The 13,836-nt window shown below is 48.3% G+C and overlaps 1 protein-coding gene across 3 annotated transcripts in view; it reads left to right on the top strand.

Annotated features, from left to right (window-relative positions):
• The window catches only part of slc44a1b (solute carrier family 44 member 1b), a 29,823-nt gene extending 16,295 nt beyond the window's left edge, over nucleotides 1-13,528 (top strand). For 2 of the 3 annotated variants that reach the window (XM_038699381.1, XM_038699382.1), the window contains exons 8-15: nucleotides 857-1,017; nucleotides 1,191-1,377; nucleotides 3,246-3,414; nucleotides 3,543-3,699; nucleotides 3,784-3,867; nucleotides 3,941-4,078; nucleotides 5,191-5,427; nucleotides 6,623-13,528. In XM_038699381.1, coding sequence (XP_038555309.1) covers nucleotides 857-1,017; nucleotides 1,191-1,377; nucleotides 3,246-3,414; nucleotides 3,543-3,699; nucleotides 3,784-3,867; nucleotides 3,941-4,078; nucleotides 5,191-5,427; nucleotides 6,623-7,027 — 1,538 coding nt within the window. In that variant the 3' untranslated portion in view covers nucleotides 7,028-13,528. The remainder of the gene's footprint in view (nucleotides 1-856; nucleotides 1,018-1,190; nucleotides 1,378-3,245; nucleotides 3,415-3,542; nucleotides 3,700-3,783; nucleotides 3,868-3,940; nucleotides 4,079-5,190; nucleotides 5,428-6,622) is intronic. The other variant, XM_038699383.1, reaches the window with a different exon arrangement.
• Nucleotides 13,529-13,836: the final 308 nt, after the last annotated feature.

Consider the following 13,836-nt stretch of genomic DNA (forward strand, 5'->3'; position numbering starts at 1 on the left):
TCTGAAAGGGGGACTTCGGTATTTTTAACCCTGGGTCCTGTTTCCACGCGTCTTGGTGCTGAAATGACTCGTAGGTGCAGCAGACGCTTCGGCCGGGCGTGCCGTCTACCGTGACACCAGGCGTCTGACAGCATCGCGGAAAGGATCCCTACGAGCGACCCCTGCTGGAAACGAGGGGGAGGAGTTTGCCGTGTTGGAGCAACGTTAGAAAATAAAGTCTTTCAGAGTGATGTCACGGTGCCTGAAATTTATCAATAACAGATCCGATCCCATCATGCACTGCTACAGACGCTCCTTTAATAAAAACATTCAAACAAAGAACTACTGAAAGAGCACATCCAGGACGCTGCTCATAGTTAACTATTAAATTAATTACTTAAAGTTGAGGCGGAGCTGCGGCGGCTGCACCTGCCGCCATCCAAAACAAGTACCGACATGTTTTCAGAACTTTAGTTTGGACTTGGTTCCCGTGACATCCCTACTAGCAGCTGATCTTCCTGCAACAACTCGCCTCTCAGCAGATTTCAGAGCGAGACCTCCTGATAGAAACAAAGGGGGTCCCCTGGAGTCCCTCGTAGGGATCCTTCCCATGACCTCTGGTGAAACAGTCTGAGCCTGTGGGGGGCAACAAGAAGCTCTTTCTGTGGACGCCATGTCGACAGGAAGGAATCCGCTGCAGCCGGTCCAGCTGAAGCTTCTGGATCTACAAATCATTTCAGCACCAACATGTGGAAGCAGGGAGCAGGTTTAAAAACACTGAAACCACCTGTTAAAGCCCGCTCTGTCTTTTTTAATGAACTGAACGGCGGTCTGACTGTAGAGGAGAGAAACTAAGTCGGTCTTGTGTCTGTTCCAGCGGGGACCAGCGTCCTCTGGTGGCTCTACATCGACCACCGGCTGTACGGGAACGACACCGCCACGAAGGTGACCAAGGAGGAGGCCAAGGAAGAGGTGGAGGTCAGCAGAGACGGCGGCCAGGCGCTGCTCGTCTACGCCGCAGCTGCCACCGTCTTCACCGTACGTGTGAGGGGGGGTCTGCTGAGACTGTTTTGATCGTCAGAGGGGAAATATCTGAATTAAAGCTGCTTACTTTGGGTTTCCTTCCTGTTCAGAGTGAATGTAGATGAGAAAGTGAAATATTAAACTTTCCAGCAGGCGGCGCTCTCAGCTCCTCTTCTTCTTCTTCTCAGATCATCCTGCTGCTGTTGATGCTGTTCATGAGGAAGCGAGTCGCTCTGACCATCGCTCTGTTCCACGTGGCGGGGAAGGTCTTCATCCACCTGCCCCTGCTCACCCTGCAGCCCTTCGTCACCTTCCTCGCCCTCCTGCTCTTCTGGATCTACTGGATCCTGGTCCTGCTGTTCCTGGGCACCACAGGTCAGTTTAAACACCGCTCCTTCAGGTCTGGAAATGTTTGAACCTGTCCCGAGATTTGGGAAATAAAGATCAGAGACTAATCTGAAGAAATAAACTGAATATTCACACTCTCTCTCATCGTTAGCCGCTTATCCTGCGTACGGGGTCACGGGGTGGTGGAGCCAATCCCAGCTGACACCGGGCAAAAGGCGGGCTACACCTTATAAACCCAATATTGTGTCGCAGACATGTGTTTACAGCGGAGCCCGACTGATTTGGTTTTTGGGGGCCGATGTTGAGAATGATCCAAACTACACTTTTGTCTGGATCACAGGCCGATGGTGAAAGCTGTTCTGTATGTGGGCGATAGAACCTTTTCCTAAATGCATTAAGTTAATAAAATAGATTACAGTTTCTACAACTTATCATGTAAACATTTGCTGCAGGAAGCTGCAGCTGCAAACAGACGGCTGAAAGAGAAGAAGCGCAGGCTGTGTGTATTTTAATCTGCCCTAATAACCACATCCAATGGAGCATCTTCACAACTAGTTTATCTCTGGACCAGCACTCTTTAATAACATCCGAAGCCACGAGGAACCATTTCTGAACCACCAGCTGGCTCTGCAACACGACGTCTACGATACAGTGAGCTGCTGCTGAATGCATCTGATACAAGAGATTTCCTGTAACTAACGTTACAACCAGAGGCGTTCCAGCTCTGACTACGGCGTTCCACACGTGACACAACGTCACACAGAGAGGAGTTACTGGAAACCGTGTTAGTTTCTCGTTCAGCTCATGTTTATTCACGTGTTCCCTTCTGGTTTAACCATTTCAGACACGCCGACTGTAACTGCAGACAGGCGGCTCGCAGATACATTTAGACGTTAACGGCTCATTAACGTTAGCGCTCCTCCACTGATAAACGCGGCATTAGCTTAGTGAGCTGCTGTAAGCGATATATAAAAGAGAATATTTAGAAGAGATGAACTAGTGAGAAATGAGGAGCGTTCACTAGAACTGCTGCACTGTTTCAGAAATAAATCTACAATCACGTCCGGTGTAGGTACCAGATCTGCTCGGGGGTCTGCGCCTGCTGGTGACGTCACATAACGGGATTGGCTGTACGTTTGTGTGACGACGTGGCAGATGGTGATTGGCTGGATGTCGTAGTGTTTACGGATACTAGTTTTCGGTGAATTAATGTTACGACGCTAATGTTAGCTGCCGATCCACTTAAGCTAACGTGCGTGCGTGTACGTTATTGCCATATTGCCAAAGCAAATGCGAAATAAAAGCAAAAATATTGAATAAAGACCCCGAGCAGATCTGATACCTACATTAATAACTGGGGCACAATGTACTGTAGTCTGTCCGAGTAGCTTAAGTTAGCTACCGTTAGCTTAACGTGATCGGCTTAGCTCATATCGGCCGATAATATCTGCTGGGCTCTAGTTAGTTTGCAGACACGACTTCGGGGAACCATGAGGTCCATAAAACATCACAAATATTCTGAAGCTCCAGGCGAAGAACACCAAAAATGTAATTTACTCTAAAGAAAAGCAGCAGGTTCTCCCCTCTGAGGAGCCGGAACCATCGAATGCTTCATGGATTATCAGCAGAGCTGCTGATCGTCTTTTGATCAAGATAAAGTTTTAATAGATGAACCGTCGCAGCTCGTTATGTTTTCATCTCCAGATGATCATCTCTGAAACGCAGCGCGGGGTGTAAAGATGTTCTCGTGCATCAACAAGCTGCTGACTCCATGGTGACGTTCTACGTCCCTCAAAGCATTATGGGAACTGTAGTTTCCAAAACGTAGAGTTTGTGATTAAGAAAGAAAACAAAGCAGTTGAAAACCTGATGTTGGGGCGTCTGTGGTTCTGCAGGTAACCCGGTCCAGAACGAGGAGACGGGTCTGACGGAGTTCAGGCTGACGGGGCCTCTGCAGTACCTGACCTGGTACCACGCTGTGGGTCTGGTCTGGATCACTGAGTTCATCCTGGCCTGCCAGCAGATGACTGTGGCCGGAGCCGTGGTCACTTACTACTTCACCAGGTGAGCCCACACCTGGTGGACTCTCTCTGGACTGAGCCAGGCTAGCTGGTTCCAGTCTTTACGCTAATGTCCCGCACAGGCAGAGGGGTCAACATGTGAACCACATTAATGAGGACTTTGTGTTTCAGGGACAAGAACCGGCTCCCAGTGACCCCGATCCTGTCTTCAGTCCTGAGGCTGGTCAGGTATCACCTGGGCACCGTCGCTAAGGGATCCTTCATCATCACGCTGGTCAAGGTCCCCAGACTCGTCCTCATGTACATCCACAACCAGCTCAAAGGAAAGGTACAGAACCGGGACTCACCTGTCGGACTCACCTGATTCTGATCTGCTGGTTTGGTTTTTCATCGTGTTCCGTCTGTGTCGCAGGAGAACGCGTGCGCTCGCTGTCTGCTGAAGACGTGTATCTGCTGTCTGTGGTGTTTGGAGAAGTGCCTCAACTATCTCAACCAGGTAACACTCAGACCTTCCTCCTCCTCTTCGTCCGGTTTCATCCTGACGTCTCACCTGTGCTCTTATTTCCCAGAATGCATATGCAGCCACGGCCATCAACAGCACCAGTTTCTGCACGTCTGCACGCGACGCCTTCGTGATCCTGGTGGAGAACGCTCTGCGCGTCGCCACAATCAACGCCGTCGGAGACTTTGTGCTCTTCCTGGGGAAGGTGAGTACGGATCTCACGGGCGTTTCCGACCAGCTGGTTCTGATCCAGTGGGCCAAGTAAACCAAACTGACCGAGTCAAGATTTACATTTACTCATTTCACAGACGCGACTTTCATTTGAGGAGCAACGTACGAGCTTCAGTGCGAGTCACTACAGATACCAGTAGGAGCTGTTAGCGTGCGCAGCATCAGTCAGGTAAATATCTGGGGAGAGAAGGAAGCGCTGTGAGAAGACAGAAGAAGAACACGACACAGGAAGTGTATTTAGGTTTAGGTCTGTCCTGATGGCGGCGCTACAGGAAAGATCACAGACATTAGGTGCGTTTGACTTCCTGCGGCGCTGCGCAGCGCTGACGTAACGGGAAGCATGCTGGCTAGAAATTGTGTCCGACTTTCGCTGGCGCTGCAAAACGTCACCGTGTCACATGACATTAAAACGTCGCAGGAGCAAGGCGGCCGCAGGCGCTGAGTCTGGCGGCCGCAGTTGCTTTTCTCCAGCTGCTCAAAGTTGGAACGTCACTATCGCCTGATCACTCACTGATCTCAGCTCACTGTAAGAAATATTCATTGATGAAATATATGACTGGGGGGGTCTGAGGCTCCTCCCCCAGAGGATTTTGAGCATTAATTACTTCATTTCCTGCATTCTGGAGACATTTTCTGCACCAATAAATGTCTTTATTTATATTAAGGGGAACAAAATTCAGCTGGCAGGAGACGAACAGAGTAAAATGCAGTAATCAGTAAATAGTTTTTTTGGACAATGCAGATCTGTTTCTTTCTATATTTACATTTCATTATATGTTTTATATCTTATTGTGCCAAAAAAACTCTCTCTTAACACTAACATTTGTTATTTAACTTTTTTGTTGTTGCTATTTTTCAGAACATTTTTAACAAATGCTTTCAGAAAGCGGTGGGGACATGTCCCCTGCGTCCCCAGGGTAAATGAGGCGGGCGGTCCGGGTGTCTCTGGTGGACTGAATTCTCTGTTTTTGTTCTTTATTCTCAGAATTTTCAGTTTCTTTGACATTTATATGAAGATTGTTCTCAAACTCCAGATGTAAGGACGCCGTCTGTCTCCCACACCTTTAAATCTGTGTGTTACCTCAGATCCTGATCGTGACGTCGACGGCGTTCGCCGGCGTCCTCCTCCTGAACTACCAGCGGGATTACGCCGAGTGGCTGCTGCCTCTGATCATCGTGTGTCTCTTCTCCTTCCTGGTGGCTCACTGCTTCCTGTCCATCTTTGAGATCGTGGTGGACGTCCTCTTCCTCTGCTTCGCCATCGACACCAAGTACAACGACGGCACTCCGGGGAAGGAGTTCTTCATGGACAAAGCTCTGATGGTGAGACGGCAGCCGCCTGAACACGCCGGGTCTTTAAAGAGGTGGTGGTATTTTTATTTAGGGGCTGGACCAGAACAGGAACCCTTTGGGCTTTTTCACTTTGCAAACCTGTTACATGCACAAAAAAGGTAAATAACTCAATGAAGGAGAGGGGAAAAGCCAAAAAGCAGAATACCACCTCTTTAATTCACAAAACCAACCAATAGGAGGAGCCGGCAGTCTGTGACAGAAGTCCAAACTGTAATTTCATCTTTTAAGTCAACGAGCTGTGACACGTTTCAGCTACGGCGGCCGTCCAGCGTTTGTCCAAATTTCTCTTCTTACTTTATTATGTAAGGAAAAAAAACATGGTTATGGATCTTATTGCATTTTTGTCAACAGATCCTCAGAAATATTTCACACTGGACCTTTAAACTAGAGCTGGAACAGTTATTCAATGAATTGGTTAAATCAGTTTGAGTGAAAAACAGAAAAGATTCTCTGATTCCAGCTTTTTAAGTCTGAATATTCTCTGGTTTCTTTGCTCCTCTGTAAACTGAAGCTCTTTGGGTTGCGGACAAAACGAGACGTTTGAGGACGTCGTCTCAGGCTTTGGGAAACACTGATTTTTAAAACATTTTCACCATTTTCTGACAGTTTATAGACAAACAGCTGATCGATTAATTGAGAAAATAATCAACAGATTAATCAACTAAGAAAATAATTGCAGCCCTACTCACTTTAAATTATGGCAAAGCTGAAGCGAGGACACGATTGACTGCAGATCCGTCATGCGTTCAATTTCCAACTAAAATATCAACTTTTTGTGGTGAACAAGAAAGTACAGGTGTCCCCTGACGACGAGCTCACGCATGTAACCAGGAGTTTAAATCCTCTTAACCTGAAATGGAAACTAGTTTAAACGTCGTTAAGTTGTTTTAACTTGAATAAAGCAGAAATGTGCTACAGGAAGTAAAATAAAAAGTTGAAACAAGTAATAAAAGAACAGCGTTGAGAACTGCAGAGACGACCAAGGAGGAAGTGACATCACACATCCTGAGGTCACTTCACCTTCAGACGTTCAGATGTTGATTGTGATGGTAATGATATTGTGAGCCTCAAGCTGCAGAGAATTGTGGGAGTTTTTTGTCCTTCTGACTGTTTATCTCCCTCAACCCGTGACCCCGCCCCTTCCCCTGTGACCCCGCCCCTGCAGGAGTTCGTGGAGAGCAGCCGGCGGTTAGAGCGTGCGGTGGAGCGTGGGCGGAGCCGGGTGAAGGAGGCGGTGTCGGAGGGGGCGGAGATGAAGCCCATGGTGAGTGACAGCGGAGGGGGCGTGGCCAGGCGGAAGAGCTCGTCGCAGGATGTGGGGGCGGGGCTGTGGGAGGAGGAGTGGGAGGAGCTTCAGGAGTTCCAGGTGTACTACCTGCTGGTGGGGGTGCTGGTTGACTGGGTGCTGACGGAGCAGAGCGACCTCGTCCTTTGTCTCAGCGAGGACGTCGTCCTCTTCCTCTGCGTCTGCCTGCCCACCTCCACCCTCTTCCTCTTTGTCAGCCTGCTGCACACGCCAAGCCCCGCCCCCTCCAGAACCAAATCAGCCGCCGTCACCGCCACGTGCTAACAGACACATGCTAACTGATGCATGCTAACAGACATGTGCTAACTGATGCATGTTGATTGGATGAACACTGAGGCATGCTACCTTGACTCTTTCCCATCATCATCATCATCACAGCTGCTTCGTCCTCGTCATCGACTTTCTGCTGACGTGTCAGTTTGTGTTTTTTACTTTTGTATCTTTTATATTTAAACAGTTTTCTTAACGTTTGTTTGTTTGTTGTTGTTGTTTGTTTTTCTGTCCGGCCTTATTTTCTCACCGCGCTGCTTTACGGACTCGGCAACATGATTGGATCATTAATCTGAATGAGTCCAGACCACAGAGAGACGGTGTCCGCTGGGTCCTAGCTTCCTCTGATAATTCACTTCAGACCAAATCTGAGATAAGAAACAGCCTCCAGAGAATAAAGTATTCAGGGCTTCGGATGCCCTCCGGCCTCGTGGTCCTTTTAGCTCCTTAAAACAAGCAAAGAACAAAGTTGTTTTCTTTGTCCAAAGTAATAAAATGATTCAGAGAAAACAAAGAGCAACGTTTGGGAGAATTAACATAATTTTCTGTCACAGTAATGTTTTTTTTTTTCTTCTCTCATTACTCAAATTTATCTTCCGACCCTCAAGTTTGGAATCCGTCTCGTAGGGAAATGAAATGCAAATCACGTCTAACAATAATATTTATTTTATTTAAATGTATAAATAATAAAGAGGCTCTCAGCCACCAGACCTGCTGAAAAAGCCCAGAATAAAAATAACCACAGCACAAACACAAATATTCGTTAGAGCCCGACAGATAAATCGGCCGATATGAGCTAACTGCAGATAAATGGGTATCAGTGTTTATAACAGTCGATAAATGAAACTAAAAAGAGAGACGGATCCTTCAGTCAAGCTCAGTCACCTCCTTCCAAGAGTGTTGCACAGTTTGTCCATCAGGGGGCGCTCTGCAACAGAATTACCAGCAAGGTATTCAGGGCTCCAGTGTTCAGTTCAGGAGCAGAGTTTTCTGTGGGAGTTGGGAACTCCCTTTGGGCTTTTTCACTTTGCAAACCTCTTACATGCATAAAAAAGATTTAACATAATAAAGCAGAGGGGAGAAGCCAGAAAGCAGAAGATGACCTCGTTAAAAGAAAAGTTGAAGAATATCGGAATTTAAAACCCTCAAATGTGAAACTCTGTTTTGGTTTTAACGAGTTCCGTTTATCAGAGAGGAAGCAACAAACCGTAAGAAGGCGTCAACGCTTCTCAGCTGTCATCTAACGAAACACATGTGAGTTCACGACGAGACGCGTCAGTTTCCTGCCGAAGCTTCAGACGGGCTCCTTCAGTCACTTCAGATTCCCTCAGGTGGGCCCTCCAGGGCCCGTTAAATCCTCTGCAGGAGGTCAGGGGCCCGTTTGTGACGATGGGAAATAAAAGTATAAAGTAACTTATTAAATATGAAAAACACCGTTTGGTGTGGTGGTGGACTCCGGCCCCGCTGACTGCTCTGACTACCCATGATGCTTCACTCTCACCTGCATCTCACTCCTAACCCCCCCCCCCCGTCACCCTTCCCCATTTGTTTGTTTGTTTGACCGCCGTGCAGCAGCGTGAAACCTTTAACCATCTGCGCTCGTTTCCTGTTTCAGGCTCCGGGGACGAGTTCAGCTTGACCAAAATCAGCCAATGGGACTTCTTAAAGCAACAGAGACATTCCAAATGTTTATTTTTACCAACGTGTAACATGTTTACTATGGTTTCACTCCAGGGAAAACAGTATTTTAATAAGAAACTGTACAAACGTAACAATGTAATGAAGCACTTTATACTGAAGCGCTGCAGATTTTAAACCGGCTGATGCATTCTTTCGTAGCGATGTCCTTTTTTATAAACAAACTCACGTCTGCGCTCACACGCCACTTCCTAACACCTCCAGCTGTTCTGGTTGATTATTAATGACGAGCTGCGGGTCACACCTGGACGCCATGTTGCATCGGGAGCGCTGTCACATCATCGGATGGGCGGAGTCATCAGCCATTATGCTCCAGATCTGGTGTCGGAGGCCGAGGGGTCAAAGGTCAGACTGCTGCAGCTTCTCTCCTGCTGGTCGGCTGATCAGGTTTCGTCTGAATGCGAGAGACTGACGGGACGCGGATCGATCGACGCACCGGATCGATTAGTGACCGCCAGCTTAATATCCAGCAGACGGTGACGCCTGCTTCGGCTTCGAGCGGCCGGCTACTGGCCCGCGGGCCGGGGGTTGGGAACCGCAGCATTAAAACACACTTCACTTCCTGTTGATCTACACAGCAGCTGTTCTACGAGTGTGGACACCTGACGCCTGACCTCAGATCAGCTGTGTCAGGAGTTTTCATGACCTCACAGACGCCCGCTTGCTCGCCACAACAACAAAACGTTTATCCAGGTCACAACATTTCATAAATTCTCATCATCGCCTCGCCGCTGTAGCTCCGTCGGACTCACCGTCACATCGACGCATCAGAACCAGCTGGTCTCTCTCAGATGGTACGCCACCCGGGTACTCACGGTACATTTTGCCGTACTTTTCAGTGTGAACACGCTTGTGCACTCCAAACAGTGAGTGTGAGTACAGAAAGACAGAAATTCTTTTTATGCCACGTTCCGTCAAAACCCGTCGCCTACGCCGCCCACAATGCACCTCTGTGATGTTGTGGCAAAAATCACAATCACGATTATTTAACAATTACTGATCAACGTAGGAAACGTGGTGAATTTACTGAACTTCATTTTTAGAAATTAAAAACAGGACCAGAGCAGGTGAACTACTCGACGCCTCGGAAACCGCGGCGTTCTGTCTGGAGACGCAGAGACTCAAATTAGAAAACTATAAATCCAGTAACACGTTAGCAGGCGGGGACACGTGGACGTTTTACCCGCACAGAGCAGGTGAACGACGCTCAGCTCACCTGCTTTAGCGCGAGGAGAGGAAAGGCGGCTCTAACAGGCAGTTTGGGCTTTTAGGGAAAGTGCTCTGGATTTATGACACAAGACTAAACGAGTGTGCAGCACAATAATCATTTTTTAGAATCAGACGTTTGGGATTAGCAGCAGCAGCTCTCCTCGGTCTGACTCAGGTGACATCAGGTGAGGACATTTATCGCACAGCCTCCTCTGAGACCCTGAAGGCGTCACAAGAGACTCGCTGAGGTGGAGAATCAATTTAATGTACGTTAAAACGAAGAAGCGGAGCGACTTCCTTTCCAAACACTGACGGATTAAAAGATGTGATCCGGCGCCTCCGCCCGGCCGGTCGCGGTACTGCGGCCCGAGGAGCTCCTTTATTAAAGAGTTTCTGTCCCTCGGTTTCGTTACCTTTGATGGCGTAAAAAGAAACCTTAAAACGTTCAGATGAAGTGTATAACGGAGCGGGAGGTCAGAACAGGTCGAGTGTGTTCTTGTGGGTTCCTGTTAGAAGACGAGCTGCCGTGTTTTGGACTAAAAAACTCTGGATCTGTCAGTTCTGATTAGTTTTCCTGGAAAGTTTCCTAGACAGAACCAGAAGCGATCAGTTGGTGGACAAAATATTTAAAATAGATTTATATAAATGATTACTGGCTTTGAAATGGAGCGTTTCTTTCATGGAAGTTTCTCTGCTAATTAATTTACCCGACTGAACTAAACTTTAAAGTGTTCTCCCCCCGATCGGCTCCGAACAACACGGCTCTTTCTTTCCAGGAAACCGTCCTGGAGGGTTTCTGTGAGATCATGAAAATCCCTCTGCAGATCTGAACAGGTCAGAGTTCAGCTGGACCCGTCAAGACTTGGTCAGAGTGTAATCAGTAATCCAAACGGATCAGCTGGATCCACACGAGCATCTTCACCCGCAGCAGGTTTTACTCGCCCGTTCGAAGCTGCTGATCTGAACAGAAACCAAACGTGTGGAGGTTAAACCTGGTTCTGGGGTCCTGGACCCGGCTGCACCAGATGTTCTCACGTGAAGTGTTTTCTGAGTCCAAACCTGTGACGGACGGACGAGGATTATTGATCAGCAGCTGGTGCTTGTGGACGCTTAAAACCACTTTCTGATTGGACGCCGCCACATGTTCTCATGTCCGACCGGTGCGACCCGGTTCAGTCAGTCCTGGTCCTGGTGTCTAGTTTCACGGCCTTAATGATTTGGGTTTGTTTGTTTAACATGTAAATAGTTCTGTTCCTAAATAAAGTTGTGTTCTATCAGAGTGCTTCACAGTAACTAACCTGCAGCAGCACGCCGGCGCCGGCCGTCGTCATAGAAACTAGCTTTCCTGTCCCTGGAGTAGGAATCCGATTGGTCGCCGATGGCGGCCTGTTGAACGCCTCACGTTGCAGCGACGCCTGTTTCAGACTCCATGTGGGCCGAGGTCATGAACTGGTCCTCCACGCGGAGGCGGGGCGCCTGCAAGGTGAGGGTCATGTGACCAACGAGGGGTCGCCAAGCTAGCGCGATTTTAAAGTTTTATGGATGCAAAAGAGAATCTTTCAGAACTTTGTCAGAGCAGGGCGGCTGACGTTTCCGTCACTAGCAAACAGGCTAGCAGAGCTACCAGGAACCTGCCTGTAGTCCGTCACATGACCCGCAGCTCGCAGCGTGGTTCTGAATGCTTTGTTGTGACGTGGAGTCGGTGACGGGCGTCGGCGTCGCGTCAGCTGATCTGTGACGGAGACGACCCACAGTCAGATTGGAACACTTCCTGTCCTGGAGTTGGGTCTCCTCCTCACCGTCTGAAACCGCCGCGGCTTGAAGTCAAAGCGCTGTTTCACATTAAAATCCACAGAAGAAGAAGGTGAGACGTGTGTGGGCGGAGCTTCCTGTGGAGGCGCCAGCTGAGTTCAGACCGTCAGCAATAAAACAAACTGCGTCATGTGACCACATCAACAACAAGTCTTCCTGCTTCTGTTCCTCCAACACACCGTCTCACATTTAACGTTCAGTCCAACACGAGCCGATGGGCCGGCGAGAAAGGTCGCAGGGCCGCGAGGTCACACCCCGTGTGTTTCGGTCGAAAGCTCAGAGCAGAGCCAGTAAGTGGACCTTTGAGTGGTTTTGTCTCACATATTTGGGCGACGCAACCAGAACCAGCACTTCCTGGTGACTAACCGCAGCTTGTTGCCCTGCAGGCCGAGCTGAATCCAAACGTCCAGAGGTCGCCGCCGCCGCCACGAGTCACCAGAATCCTGGACTCATTTAAAGCAGATCCGCAGATCAAAACCAGGCGGCCCGGTAACATTAGAACAGCTGAGCTGTGTGTCAGCAGAGATCCTGAACGTTGGACAGAAGCCCGGCGCCGTCCTGGACGCCATAACCATCAAACAGTTTGAATTATTTACACTGTTTCTGACGGTTTCACCGGGACGAATTAATAGGCTCAGAATTAAACAAGTGAAAACACGATCAGTGCAGCAGGAAGTCAGCCGCAGGAAGTCAGCCGCTGGAAGTGAGCGGGACGTTTGGATTCAGCCTGGCGGTTTGAACAGCTGTGGAGTCGTCGCTCCTAAAGTTCAAACACCTGCCGGCGTGTCTCTGATGACGAACGCTGTTTTAAAGTGCAGCTGTTGTGTTTGTGTGATCAGAGGTCAGGCTGCGACTGTTCCCATCATCCTTCACTTCACACGATAAACAGCTGATCTGAGAGCAGTTTAAAGGAGCAGCTGAGTCGCATTAAAAGACGTTATTGTGAACACGCCGACTAAACGCACTGAACACAGAGTTCAGTCAGTTTGAAGAGGATGTTTGGAGCTCAGATATTAACACACACGTTTATTCAAACGTCCTGAAAAGAAACTTTAATGTTGGAAACATTTAAATTCTGCTTCTCTCACATTTATAACAACGTTTAGTTTGGGTCATGTGACCGCGGCGGCGGGCGGATTGACCTGCTGACTGCAGGAACTGAAGCGTTTCAGACAAACGGCCGAACTGATTATTGATGAACAGCTAGAGCTGGAAGCGACGACGCGGTTAATAATGTCCCAGAGTCCAAACGGACCGACCGAAAACCTGAACGTCTCCGTCTGGTTCTGATTACAAGAGAAACTGAGATTGGTTGAAAGAAAAGTTCCATTAAACCAGGAAATATTCACGTGTCGGAAACTTAAATAATAAAAGTTGTCAGTAGACACGCGTTCACGCCGGCAGCTCGGTGACGTCGTTAGTTAGCTGCTGAGCTAACGGCTAACGTGCTATCGATTCACTGTTAAAACGTCACGTCGCGTGTTTTCGATCGTCGTGGTTCGGCCGTTTTGTTCCTCGGCTTCCTTCCTCCAGAACAAGTTGCATGTCCCCGTTCTTCTGCTCCGAATAATCTGCCGTCGGAGTCGCAGGACGGAAAACGTTTCCGTTCACACGTGACTCGTCTTCGCACGAGGGCCGGCAGCGTACGTAGAGACAAGTTCAGACTTTAGGCTGACACGTAAGTTTAACGTAACACTAGTGTGTAGGTGAGCAGTTGTTTGTAACATTGAAGAACTTTTTATTTTGTTCTGGGTTTTTTATATTTATCATTTCTTATTATGTATATTTGTTTTTTAAGAAAAATAATAAAATGGAAAAGTTGAACGTGTGACTGACGTCTTCTGTTGTTCATCACTTCACCTCCGCCAGCGTCTCGGAGGTCTTCAGACCACAGAAGCACGTCTGACTGATGGTTTCAGCTCTAAACTGAACGTCACTTATATTTTATTAGCGCATTCTGTAATATTTCACAGAATCAACACACACTATTTGGCCAAAAGTAGCGGGACGCTCCTGTGCAGGACCTTTTGACGTGTTCTCGCTCTCTGCTGACAACAGTTCTTTCAACACTTTGGCCTTTTCCT

This window comes from Micropterus salmoides, unplaced genomic scaffold (assembly GCF_014851395.1).
Source record: "Micropterus salmoides isolate LMB-PRFRI ecotype aquatic unplaced genomic scaffold, ASM1485139v1 Ms_hic_scaffold_5, whole genome shotgun sequence".
Classification (NCBI taxonomy): domain Eukaryota; kingdom Metazoa; phylum Chordata; class Actinopteri; order Centrarchiformes; family Centrarchidae; genus Micropterus; species Micropterus salmoides.